This window comes from Cryptomeria japonica, chromosome 2 (assembly GCF_030272615.1).
Source record: "Cryptomeria japonica chromosome 2, Sugi_1.0, whole genome shotgun sequence".
Classification (NCBI taxonomy): Eukaryota; Viridiplantae; Streptophyta; class Pinopsida; order Cupressales; family Cupressaceae; genus Cryptomeria; species Cryptomeria japonica.
In genome coordinates this window covers 583,981,306-583,995,621 of record NC_081406.1, presented here as the reverse complement: position 1 = coordinate 583,995,621, position 14,316 = coordinate 583,981,306, and the positions used below count along the sequence as shown (strand labels likewise).

General features: G+C 38.2%; 1 protein-coding gene across 1 annotated transcript in view; it reads right to left on the bottom strand.

Moving 5' to 3' along the window:
• LOC131051364 (protein CutA 1, chloroplastic) overlaps positions 1 to 14,316 on the bottom strand; it is a 149,144-nt gene that overhangs the window by 107,648 nt on the left and 27,180 nt on the right. The window contains exon 2 of the mRNA XM_057985854.2: positions 3,010 to 3,125. Within this exon, the coding sequence (XP_057841837.2) occupies positions 3,010 to 3,125 (116 nt within the window). The remainder of the gene's footprint in view (positions 1 to 3,009; positions 3,126 to 14,316) is intronic.

Sequence of the window (14,316 nt, the reverse complement as noted above, 5' to 3'; positions counted from 1 at the left end):
CTCCCAAGGGGTTGCAAGTTAGAGAGGGAGACAAATCAGTCTTCCTAAGCGTGCTCATCGAGTTTGTTACTCTTTCATGGTGTATGGGTATTCATGGTATCCTCATATTTTCAGACTGAGTGCCCATTTGCATTGATTTTTTATTTGAAGCAAGAAGGCAAATCTATTAGTAGATGATTGGAGGTGGAGTTGAGTGAAGGTTGGCAAGTTTTCAGATCTGAGATTAAACCGAACCTTCAGCTACAAGCCCACGATTTGCAACTTATCCTATCACTGCAGCTTTGTATCACAGTTAGGAGGACAGCGCTGGATATAGGAGATAAAGGTGATCCTATTGGAGAGTAATTTGAAGAAAGATTTTGTGAGTTGCTGTGGTGTGTAGCAGGTCTGAAGTCAAGTTCGTATTTTGCCTCCAAACCCTCGACTTGAGTCAGATTTCATCATTTACTCATCAAACATTCCCACTAAGGCCAGCAATATTCATGGAGGAGTTAGGCGATTCTGTTTGAGACATTTTGAATGTGATTAGTGATGCCATATCAGTCTGAAAACAAAAATTGTGGCAGTCAGCCCATAACCCCGATTTTGCTCATATGACACTCAATTGGCATCCAATCTCATCAACGAAGATATCGCTATATTTGTGAAGGAAAGGTGAACATTTTAGTGAAGAGTTTGGGGACTAGTTGCTGTCATCATTAATGCATCAGACTTCCATCAGCAGCAGGGGCGATTTTGGGAACCCTTCATTTGATGGTGGAATTGGCTCAACACATAGGATATTGATTGCTTCTTCAAACTTGCATCAGGGCGTCACTACCAGGTTCTTTTGGTGTTGTCTTTCAATGAGTATATGATGATATTTATGTATGCAATCATGGCTGTCCTTGTACTCAGAAATTTATAAGTCCATAAAAGGTTGAGTTTGGGTCATTGCATGATCATTGTAAGAACTTATTGAAACCTCCTTCTGAATGAAAGAAAAGAAAATAAGGTTGCATTCATATATCATGCTTGTCTGAGGACTCATACCAACTGTTTATCAAAATTACAGCAAGTTGTTGGAGTATGTAAATGTGTCTAAAATAGCATAGAACTCTTTAATTTAATTACAAATACATCTTTGATGATTGACCAACATATTAGGAGGCTTTTATGATTGACAATTCATGAGAAGTATATGTTTGAAGATCTTTATATCAGACTGAAAATTACTGAGACACTCTGTCAGCATAGCACACAAACACATAACAGCATAACACGCAGTTTTGGGCAGCAAATATTCCTTGTTCTCAGTCATTATAGGACGGGGGATATTTCAATGATCATGTCTTCAGCGATGAAGACTTGAATGGGTTGATCAAGTGGATCGACAGGCAGAGGTAGTAGCGATGGCAGAGGAGGAGGCTAGGGCACAAGGAGACCCATTGGAGGACCCTGAGGATGATGTGGATGAGGATGTGGATGTCACTGAGCCTGAGCCTGAGACACGGGAAAATATCATGGCTGCAGAACTATCCAAGACCTATCTTAGGCGCACACGTAGGAGGGTTGCGGGGTCGAGTGGTCATTGATATTGGCTCCTCTGAGCCTTAGACTTCTAGGCTCTTAACTTTTATTTTGATATATGTTTTGAACTTTTGACGCCATGGATTTCATATTCCATGAATTTTGTAGACATTTGACACTAAATATATTTCTAATGTGTTATTTAGTTTAACTTATTTCCTTTAGTTCAAGCCTAGAATTTGCATTTATACTTATGTGATCAATGTAAACTTGTGTATGTGTTCAAAGTAGCTTCTATTTGATGAGGTTATTGTGTCTTTAAGATATATTTATTAAAGGATGCATGAAACAAGTTTTAAAACCTTAAAAATCTTTGAATTTCTTGGGTTTTTCAATTTCCCAAGTCTTGGCTGAGTTTTTGCCGAATCCGGGTGCCGAGTCCAAGTCTGAGTCAAAAATCAGCTTGTCGAGCCCGAGCCAAGTCTGAGTCTTTTAACACTGTTTTAAGTATTGAAATAGATGTGAAGAAAAGCAAAGATCAACTATATTGATATTTAATAATCATCATCACGATATATATAAATTTAAATCATAATCACATGGAGACAACAGACAAAGACAGGTACAAGGGTCCCCTTAGAGACAACTATATTTTCAATCAACTAATAAAATTTTAATGCATGTACACATGTTAAACCTTGTTATTGTTTGTCTTTGTAATATTTTAGTATTACCTCTTTGGTAAGTTGATAAGAAAAATTCTGCTACGAGGAAAAAAAATTGTAAACTTTTATGCAAAAAATAGAAAATTACAAGTCTTCCTAATAATGGTTTTCTTTCACTTTTTAAGCTTTTGTCAACCACAGATCAACACTTTAAGAAAACTCAGTGTCATTTTAGCTCACGATATTTTTTAGGAAACCTCTATAGGAAGTTTCACAATTTTCTAGGGATGCTTCTAGGAGAGGATTAGGGGTGAAAAGAAACTTCATCTGAAGCCTCTTAATATCAAGACACATCCCCATATCGGTCTCCAACACAGACACATTTCCAATACAGACAACTACCAAGGGTCAAGGTGCGAGTCTTCTAGAAGCTATGATATATTTTCAAGCCAAAACAAGACTAGTTAAACCACTATATACTCATCTAGTAGACATCTAGGCAAGTTAGTCGTACCAGTTAGAGATACATTTTCAACCCAAAACAAGACTAGTTAAACCAACATAAACTAAGAGTTGGAGAGTTCTCACAATTAAAGAATGAGAAGTATGAGACATTTCATTAATTAGAAAGTTCATTCAAGCTACACTATAGATTATCTTCCCACTAGATCACATGCCCTCTATGAACTTAATTGAGGTATGGCAATTGCACATTCCAAACATGGGTAGCGTTCAGGCTACAATGATGTCCTTTAACACAACAGCAAGATTGTTGAACATCAGAAATTATAATGTGGAAGTAAATGTATTACATATTTTGTAGGGTCATAAGTACCTTGTTCTTTGTTTGGTACAGTTACAAAAACAGCAACACTAGGCACGGTGCTAGAACTGTCAGCCATTGCTTGAGAGCGAATGCCTTGTATGTTTGACCAGCAGGTAGAGTTTGACCTGTCCAATGCCCATGCAATACAATTGGTCAATTTCAAAATACAAATAATAAATATCAATGAAAACTCTACATCTAAATTTAATAATTAAAATATAAATCCTACGTTTTCAAAAACATAGAGAAGGGATGAAGCTTTTCCTTTATTTTCATGCATAGAAAACACACACAAAAGAAAAACAGTCGGAGTGAGACTTAAATTTGAAGGCATTTCATACAGCAACAAAACATCAGTCATACCCACTTGATGCCAGTTGAGAATTCAAACAAACAAGAGTCCAACAAGATCCAACTCGAATTCAACAATGTTTTACTATGGAAATTAAAGGTTGGTTACATCTAATCTTTTATATGTCATGCAGCTAAGGCATTGGACCATAAACAGTAAACCTGTCATGATCATCCCATTCCAGATGTCTGCACACAACAGAGAAAAACAATCATTATCCCCAAATTCTAATAAATATATCAAAAGAAATCTAAAAAACACCAAAAATGTTTAGTGCCTAAAAAAGACCATATGAAACAACTTCCAAAGGTGGGCATCCTTGCCATTCTGTCATGTCCCCTTTTTCAAATTAGCATCATGGAGAAGACCTCTAGCTTATCCCCTGTAGAGTCATAAAATGTATCCTCATACAATTCACACTCATTTGGGGTTCACTTTGGTGGTTTTCCCCTCATGCCCCTAATTGTGATTGATTGTGCTCAAGCCCTGACCAAATCCAGAAGCTCAACACTAATCCATGCTCACTAACCTAGATTTTGGCTCAAGATGCCAGGTTTATGGCACCTAGCGCCCTAGTCCTCCTGGACTATGGCACCTAGCACCCTAGTCCTCCTGGACTATGGCACCTAGCACCCTAGTCCTCCTAAACTATGGCACCTAACTCCCTAGACCATGGCGCCTAGCACCATGGTCCAATCAAAAGGCACCATGGTCCAATCAAAATGGGCCCAAATTTGAACCTCTAATGTTAGGAAGTTGCTGTGTGGGAAAGTGCTCCCTGATGTTGGCCTTCTTCAAATTTTCAACACACTTCATGAAGTTGTGTATAAATACAACTCTCACCCCCTCATTTGAATATCTCTCCACATCAAAGCAAGTTCCAATTGAGCAATTACAATCAAGCATTTTCAAGGCAATAGAGAACAGATCTGAAATCAAGCATTCAAGCTAGAAAACATGATCAAGTTTGTGTTTCCTCCATAAGTGAAGACATGCATGAACTCCTATCAAGCAACATCAACCTTTCATGAAACTTCAAGGCAAAGATGATCATAGCAAAGCTATAACAGTATAACTTATCAATTCTGTATTTCCTTAAGGTTTTCAGCCTCTAACCTGCAAGGGTAGGCTCTCTTTTCTAATCAACATTGTTGTAGTGGAGATTAATTCCCACCTGGGGTTTGACTTAGGCATACCCCTATACAGCCCAACACTTTTCTTCTCTTTTTTGTGTTAGGTTCCAAATCTGAAGCAAAGAGTTGTAGATACATATGCAAACAGAGACACACAGTTCCAAATTTTGAACAAGCGGAAACCCCTAGTCTATGGAGCACTGCTCTTGTGACAGACTCTTTTCCACTGAAATTTTGGGAGAACGATCTACTAAGCACACTGATCTGGAATCCGCACATGATAGCTGAAGAAAACACCTCTGGTCGAGGGCGCCTCACTCCATAGACTGTCACTTTCAGGCCCAAATTGCAGATACAGGTTCCTTTCTACATCCCATTTCAAAATCTAAGTTTACCTTCTGATTTTCAGTTCTGTATCTTTTTGTTCGTGTTGTTTCTTGTCAATTTCCTAGTCCTTGCATCATTTCTTATCAATATCATATCCAATCATTATCAACAACGAAAAGAGATCAATCAATCACAAGTGCCCAGCTCTCCCAAGGGTCTAAAGTTGGGCCTAATTGTTTGTTCTCCAATAAAATTAATGGGATTGGGAATGATTCCTAGTTTGCAAGTTTAGACTAATGAATCCCATTTCCCCCACATTTAGCCCCCATTTCCCATAAACTAAAAAATTAACCAAGTAAAATGAATTTAATAATTTCTTAAGTTGGGCCCAGTTACTTTGTTTTTGGGGAAACTTAAATACTAGTACTTTAATAAATTAAAAAATTGTTCTTTAAACACTTAAATATAAAAAGTAATTTTAAATACTTACAAGGGAAAATAAAATTGAAATAAAATAAATGGAGGGGTCAGAAAAGGTGACTATAAAAGGAGCACTTGGTTCTTCATTTTAAGATTATTCAAGTTATCCTTTTCGCATCCAATTTTCAAATTTAAGCAGGTAGTTTAATTTAGGGCATCCAAGGATGAAAACTTTGGTTTGTTTTGGGTTTGAGAGTATGAAAACCCTCTTGGATTCCACATTTGGGATCAAGGACAAAAACCCTTGCTTCCAACCTTAGGTGATTCCATCTAGGAATCACAATTGTGCTAATCTTGGAGGATTTCAAGACATTTTCAATTTGCCATAGTGGTGCTACAATGTCTTCTGCAAGTAAATGACATCTTTGTTGTCAAAGCATGATTGCGGATTGTTAGGAGAATTGTAAGAAATTCTGGTGAATTTTCCAAGCTTCAACTAGGGAATATTTGAATTATTAACTTCATCCAAGCTGGTCATTACATTTGGAGGAAAAATCAGTATTTTGGCATTATTTCAGCTATTCCAGCCACTTCCCTATATCATTCCAATCACCATTAGCAAGTGTGATGGAAGCATACAACAATGCAGTTCGCATTAATGCATGAATGGTGGCAAAGTCATATTTGAAAAACTTGGACTTGGCAATATCTCAACAGGCCCAAAACATTTAAAAACTCAAAACTTGACAAGAAATCAAGAAAAAAATCAGCAATAACTTGGCAAATTTATAGAACATTTAAAAATACATATTTTTTTAAAATCTTCTTCAAACATACACCTAATTTTTTAAAATATTCTTCAAAAATACACATATACTAAATTTGTAGAACATATTACTGATTTCCATCATAAATCAAAATTTGAGTTTAATACATATCATAGACCAAAAAACAAGTACAACCTCTAAATACATATTAATTTCAAGTTTTGGTATCAATGAAAATTAAAAATCATAAACTTTGTCTACAAATAAAGCTCAAAAAAGTACACAACTACAATATCCTTCAATGGGTGCTTCATCCATGGTGATAGGATCAAGCTGCATATGTGAGGAAACTACCTCTATTGGCTCACCAATCTCACCTTTTGCCTCATATGCTGCCACTTCCACTTCCCATTCAATCACCCCCCTCTCCAAATCAGCAAACTCATCATCAGTAAACAATGGATCCACATGAACATCATCAAGCTCAACAATCCAATTTAAATATGGATCAACGTCATCAACATCAAGTGCTTCATTTGAACCTTGCCCTTATACCTTATTTTCAAGCAACTAAAAGTTGTAATGCAGAATACTAATCAAGTGCTTTTGAGTCAACCTATTGCACTTCTTTGTGTGAATGACCTCAAAAACACTTCAATTGTGCTCACAACCAAAAGCACTACAAGGCTGAGATAAAATGTGGATGGCAAGCTTTTGAAGATTCAGCATTGTGGCAGCATAATATTCCTGTTGATGTGTTTTTTACGCACATGCGAACACAGAATAAAATACCTAAAGTATCTTATCCTCTCTTGAACAAAATCTCTCAAATGCTGAAGATTAGCTTAAGGATCACTTGAGAAGACTCCAAGGTTCATGAATGTAGGGTCACTACGTGTGGATAAGCTCCGTTGGTTAATGTGATTATGCTGGAATCACAAGAGGACTTACATTTGAATACCTGAATGCTTGATTTGCTAGAACTTGATCATCTGATATTACAATATGGTGATGTTTTATTTCCTAAACTAACCTGAGTTTAAAAATGACAAAAGGTAAAGCGTTGAGAGAGTTTATACTAAGGCCTAGAGTGTAAGAAGATGGATGAATGATTAGATGGAATCCTACTAAGCGAGGTCTCACCATCAAACTGAACAATATGACACAAGCTCAGTGCAATCTTCTAAGGACGTTTCAAGGGTGTTCGAATCAATACCATCAAACATTGATCACCATTCAAGTTAATGCATAAGCAATGAGTGTAGAACGATTTAAAGTTAAGCTCATATCATTCCAGTTGACCACACAAGGCGCACTTACAAGCAGCAAGAGGCTAGTTGGTATGGATTAGGCGGATTCCACATGAATACATTCAACAAATTCCTCCACTCAATCTAATTACATGAAAGCAAATTGAGAAGCAAAGACCATGCGAGTTGTTGAAGTAACAAATAAAATTCACCATAACTTCAATGAAATCAATTGTTCTCTACAAAAAGGTTTGGCAACAATCATTGCCTTCTCCTAATCTAACTTCTATTCCAATTGCTATTCTTCTATTATTCTATTCTACTCACTATTAGCTAACTATTAACCTTTACAAATGAAGAGCCTGAGCTTTATATAGAGAGCTCGTTTACAATGAATGGCCAGGACTGATTCTCCATCAATAGCCAAGATTTTACAATGAAACCCTACTTAAGGTTTGTCACAACAAACTCTCCTTAGCCAATGAGAAAATTACATTCAGAGAATGTGAACCAATAGATATCAAGGGTAGGTATATTGGAGTTTGTGCCTTCACGTATGAATTTGGTACATTGTGTAAATGATGTTCAATTTACATTCAATATGCAAGTTATATTCTAGTTAATATTATCTTGTTCTATGTATTACTGATTTTAAAATATAAATCTGACTATCTCTTTTGTATGGCAGGTGAGAGGAGCATTTATTAATTTCGATGTTCTTTCCCAAAAATGCCATTTGATATATATAGCAAGCTAGGTATGATCAAGCAATGCCTTGACCGGTCATGTCTTTAGACATGACCGATCAAGACATTACTTGATCGTGCCCCTTTGCTAATTGCAGTAATAATAAACGGTGTTTATTTAACAATCGATACCAATTGGTGTATGCTTACATTAACACCCGATAACAATCGGTGGATGCTTATCTTAACACCCGATAACAATCGGTGTTGTTATCAGTGTATGCTTGTCTTAACACCCGATAACAATCGGTGTATGTTTACCTTGCCACCCGATATTAATCGGAGCATAACCCGATATCAATCGGTGCGAACATATATTAACATCCGATACTAATCCAATAATCATTATATTAAATATGTTAACCGATATAAATCGGATTGTATTGGTTAACCCGATTTAATAATCGGTGAACACAAATAATGTAACCGATATTAAATCGGAATTCTATGCTATAGGATGATAATTGATATTTAAGCATTTGATCGAACTAAGTAGATTGATCATATACAAATGAAGAATGGTTTATCAAATGAAGGATTAATAGCTTGAAGTTTTTCATCATAATTATCGATAGGATAAATGATTGAATGAGAGACTTCATTTATCTCTCATTCAATCATTTATCTTACCGAAGCTATCATGCATTAACACTCCCTCTTAGCTAGGTAAGATAAATGCAAATAATATATCAAGCATCATAATTCAAATGATAGTCAGCATTCTTTACACAATCTAACTCTCTAGAAAATCATATCACCTAATCACATGATATGAAGTATCACCTAAACACGTGATACAAATGTCCATCACGTCAATCTTGTGATGACAGGATATCACCTAAGCATGTGATATCAGTATTGCCTAAACATGCAATACTTAAGGATAATCATATGAGAAAGATTAAATTCTCATCTTATCCCAGTTGTGATATGTGCACTAACACCTTATACAAGTGTTTTCCCACAACACAATCATGGCACATCCATGACACACCAGAGATCCAACATGATAACTGGTTTGAACATCATAAGATCGTCACCTTATAATGTCTACATACAAGTGTTCATTATCTTGAGAGATCGTCACCTCTTAGATATGAACCCGGGGGATAAAATCCAAAATGTCCTATCATGACAAAGAAGTTTACACATTAAACATCTTATTGATATGCAAATACAGATTTACAAAGTAAATTACCTTTCTATCATACTGTTGTGACCATTTCACACATCGCCCCATCGCAAATGGGGACCCCCTCTTTTTGCTTGTTTTTCGCTTGTTTTCGCTTTCGTTTTTAGGGTTTTGTTAGTCCGTTAGTTGTCTGGATTTAGGGCTAAGCCTTAGGGTTTTAAATCTTGCCTTTTCAAGCCAAAATCCAGTCATTTTTGAGAGCTTTTGAGCTTTCTTTTCTAGAATGCAAATTTTGAATGCAATGATTTCGCCAAAATGGTCTAATTTTCAATTGGAATGTTCATGCAGAGCTTAAACTTGTTTAAATGATGACCGTCAATGTGAATTTTTGTCTGACTGAATATTTTGACCAAATTTTGACTTTTTTGAAGTTTGATCCTAGGCATTGGAATTGATTTGTTTTCGCCTCGTGAAGTGTTAAAATGTGAAAAATCTTGTTATTTTGGCCTGTAGGAGCAAAATCGCTCCTGTCCCTCAGTGAAGGACGGGAGCTCATTTTCAGATATCTCATCATCCTTGTGGAGTCCGGACAAATTTTACGTTTGAAGTGATAGAGAACGACAAGATCTTTCATTTGAATATAAATTGAAAATTTTCATGAGCACAGAAAGGCCTCCAGGAAGAAAATCGCTCCTGTCCCTCAGTGAAGGACCGGAGCTACAATTCAAATTTCGCCATGTCCATGCAAGATTTTGATGACTCAGCAATTGGAGGACGTCCGAAGGAAGATACTTTGCCAAATGAATATAATTTGAGATGCAAAAAATGAAGGAAAATGACCTATATTGACTAAATCGCTCCTGTCCCTCTCCAAGGGACCAGGGCGAGGTACCTTGTAGCTCTCGTCCCTCTCCCAGGGACCAGAGCGATTTCCTCCATTTTGCAAAATCCAGACAAGGGTCAAGGCAAGTTTACGTTCAAAAACGAAGGAGAACATGAGATGAATGCATTGAATATAAATTGAAGATTTTTGGGACGTCCATACCAATGCTAAATGCCTAGTTCGCTCCTGTCCCTCAGGAAGGGACCAGAGCGATTTTTGATATAATTACCTCTTTTTGGAAAATTCCAAACAATGTCAAGGCATGGACGGATCGAGTAAAGAAGGACGAATCCGTTGAATATAAACTTAGAGCATGGCAAAGTAAGATGAAAGCCACAAGGAAAAAATCGCTCCTGTCCCTCTCCAAGGGACCAGGGCGATACAATGGTGAAGATACGTCCCTCTCAAGTTCAAGGTCGTCCCTCCAAGGTTCGAGCCCGATCCAAGCCAGGACGAAAGGTGGCGAGGACATTTCAAGGCGCTTTCATCATGCGTAAACACTTAAAGGACGTTAAAATGAAGAAATTGACACCCTATAACATAGATCGCTCCTGTCCCTCAGGAAGGGACCAGGGCGATGTTAGATGCATTGGCCATTTCATGCAAAATTTACGTAAGGACAAGACATTACAATGTTTTAGAGGGTCCATGGTACGACAACAAGATGATAAACAAGAGTTTTGAACGTTAAATAATCACCAAAATGGATCTAGGAACCATATCGCTCCTGTCCCTCTCCAAGGGACCAGGGCGATTTGCTTTGGATTCCTTGTTTGTTTCAAGTTCAAGCTAAGTCAAGACGTCCTAAGATAGCATATGGTCCAAGGCATCGTTTGAAGATAATTCGCAAGGGTTTTGAACGTCCAAACATCACCAAATAATGTAAAAGCCTCACATCGCTCCTGTCCTTTGGACAAGGACCAAGGCGATATCATCAAAAGCACGCACGTTCCTTCAAGATCAAAGCGAAGCAAGGTTAGGTAAGGTGAAGGACGACGTTTGAAGGACGTTACAATGAAGATCGAAGTGCAAAGTTGCCAAGGTCAAGGAGAAAACATGGATCGCTCCTGTCCCTCTCCAAGGGACAAGGGCGATGGTCCCTTTAAATACGTCCAAACACATAATGAAGCGAATGGGAATAAGCGCAAAGGACACAAGCAATGATTTTTCGAAGGTCAAAGATACAAGATGAACATAAAAACATGGAGATCGCTCCTGTCCCTCTCCAAGGGACCAGGGCGATAATGGTCATAGGATGCACTTGCTCGCACAAGGAAGAAATTCAAGTTCGAAAGACCACCAGATGATCGATTTGGGACGTGGAAATGAAGGAATTAAACGTCGAAAACGCAAGAATCATGCCAAAGATGGTGAATCGCTCCTGTCCCTCATCAAGGGACCAGAGCGATGAGGTACGTCCCTCTATTTACATATTTTTTGGCGCCAAATTAAACAATTCGAATTTACTTTAAATGCTAAATCAATTTAAAAATTAAAAAAATCCATTTTTATTGGCATTTAATGTGGCGTTAACATTTATTAATTATTTTTGCCTTATTTAAAAATCGAAATTTGCAATTAAAAAACGCAAGGCATTAGTAATTAATTAATTAATTAATAAAAAAAATCGATTTGAGCGCTCATATATGGGGTCGGCCTTGTTATGTCATTGCAAATCATTTAAAAAAGGTTTTATTTTTATTAAGTCGGCCTAAGGGGTAAAGGATGCAAGCGCTATATAAGGGGGGTAGAATTATCATTTCCTACATCATTATTTTTACCTTCCTTTATGCGAGTTAACAAGAGGCGAATATAGTGCGAGTTTCAATTATCCAAGGTGGCGAAGACATTCCAAAGGTGGTGCGACTTCAAACCAAAGGTGGCATAGACATTCCCAAGATCGTGCGAGGTGTGTTTAAAGAGGTGCGAATTGCATTGAAGATCACAAGAAGTGCGAATTTGAAGACCACACCAAGAGCGAATTTGGAAATCCATCCAAGACCACGCCTAAGGCGAATTTGCTAAGGACTTGGTGATTTATTTGTGCGAAATTGAAGATCACATTCTCTCCAGAGGTGGCGAAATCAAATTTGAGGGGATCATATTGAAGATTATCTTTATACCTCAATTTTGCTTAGGCAAATTTTGTTTTTGCATTCTAGAGTTAGCTCTCTATCGAGGTATGGCGATTTAATTATTATTGTTTTATTCATTCATCGTCATATTTCAAATTTTGAATTTTAAATCTCTTAGCTCAATCGTTGTATTTTAGGAAATGATAACTCTAGGGACTTATCATGAGGTTTCCTAAAATCTATCTCTCTTATCTACGTTATTTATTTCAAAAATCTATTTCTTATAATGAAATGTTGTGTAGGTATGGCGACCCCAAAGGCGGGAGCATCCACCAGTCGCTCGGCTCTCATGAAAGAAGATCAGAAGACTGAAGAAGTGGAGACCAAGATCGTGTCCAAGTGGAGCCACATTGGAGATACAAACTTGGGGAACTTTAGTACGAAGAAGTTCCGAGAGGTCCCTTACATCGGCAAGCCATCACCTGTCGCCCGGAGAATAATAGAAAGTGGCATCATCAAGGCGGCCGGTTTTCCTCCAGCTATTCAGTGCCACGAGTTGATGATCGAGTGTGCCCGTCATTACAATCCACAGTCCAGGACAATTGTGTCCAATGAGGGAAACACTTTGGCGTACCTTTCAGAGGAGGCCATAAGTGAAGCCTTCCATCTTCCAGAGCACAGGGACATGATATACAAGAGCATTGAAGGAGCCAGATCAGTGTACGATGATGATCCAGATGCTTGTCTAAGCATAATCAACAAGAACTGGCTACTCAAGAGTCGTCCCCGTCTGAGCAAAGTACCGAACACACCACACCGGATCGATTTCCAAGAGGAGTACAGAGATTTGATTACCATGCTCAACAGAGTTACAGGAGCACCTCATGCCTTCTATTTTGAGAAATGGATGTTTTATTTCATCCAGGTGATTGTTCAAGGAAAGGGTACAATACATTGGGCTAGGATAATTAGCCATTGCTTAGACGTACAGTTGAGAAGACTCAGGGCTACTAAGTCCTTCCACATGAGTTCATATGTCATCTATGCCTTAATCAGGAGCGTTGAGTACGCAGGACTACCTCACAGAGGAGTGATTGGAAGAGGACCCGGCGAGGTCAGAGTTTGCGAATCCTATACCTACTTGCATCATCCACCAGGGAAGAACTACAAGTTAATCAATGATACTTTCACGATGAACATCACCAGGACGTTGCAAGGAGGGATTCACAACAGATTATCTCAGGATGCCCAGGAGTTAATCAAGAGGTACGGTGCTTGGTTCATTCAGTTTCCCAAGTTCACTTACATTAGAGTGTATGGATGTCCTTTACCTCCATACATGTTGCCGAGATACCCGACAGACAGGATTGTGTTACTTGAAGTAACAAGGCAGTTGGCAGCATATGTGAAGGCATTCAGACACAGACATCAAAATGGAGTTCAGGTACCTATTATTTTGGGTAATTCAGTTGAGGTATGTCCCAATGTCTCAGCCATGGATGACGCAGAGAGGGAGTTAGCCTTGTATCCTTTTTCATCTTTTGCTTGGAGGAATAGTTTTGATCCTCATGGACATTTAGAGGAGACAGTCGGTAGAAGATTTAGACATGAGTACCAGATTGAAGATTTTATGATGAATCTCCTAGATGATCTCGAAGTGAAACGTAAGATACATTCTAGATTGCCTTTGGATTTCATCAGGAAATGTAAGATTTACAGAGTGGCCGACCAAGCTCAGGACAACGGCAGGCACATCCAATCTTCGTATGATAGAGAGAGCAAAGCGATAAGTTTGAATTGGAATGAGCCCGAAGCCGTGGATTTAGATGAATTGATGGCACCAGTCTTGTCTTGTACTCGCAGATGGGTAGACATTCAACATCAGAAGTTGAGAGAACAAGGCATAGCCATGTCTTTTACTTTGGAAGAAAAGCCAGCCGAAGGTGGAGCCAGTGTTAGTGAAGGCAATCCTAATCCTAGGAATTCAGGAGAAGGTAACCTTCGATGTGCCAGTGAGGGCAATCTCCATCCGAGAGGTTCAAAGAGAAAGGAAAGATCAGAAAAGAAAGAGCCTTCCAAGAAAAAGCAAGGTGCTAACAAAGACCAAACACCAGGTACTTCTTCCAGGCCAGAAGATAGAACAGTTCGAGTGGAAGAATCCATGGAATCGATGGTACAGAATGATAGACAGGAGGAAGAACAGGCACAGCATGTTTCATCCGATGGATCTC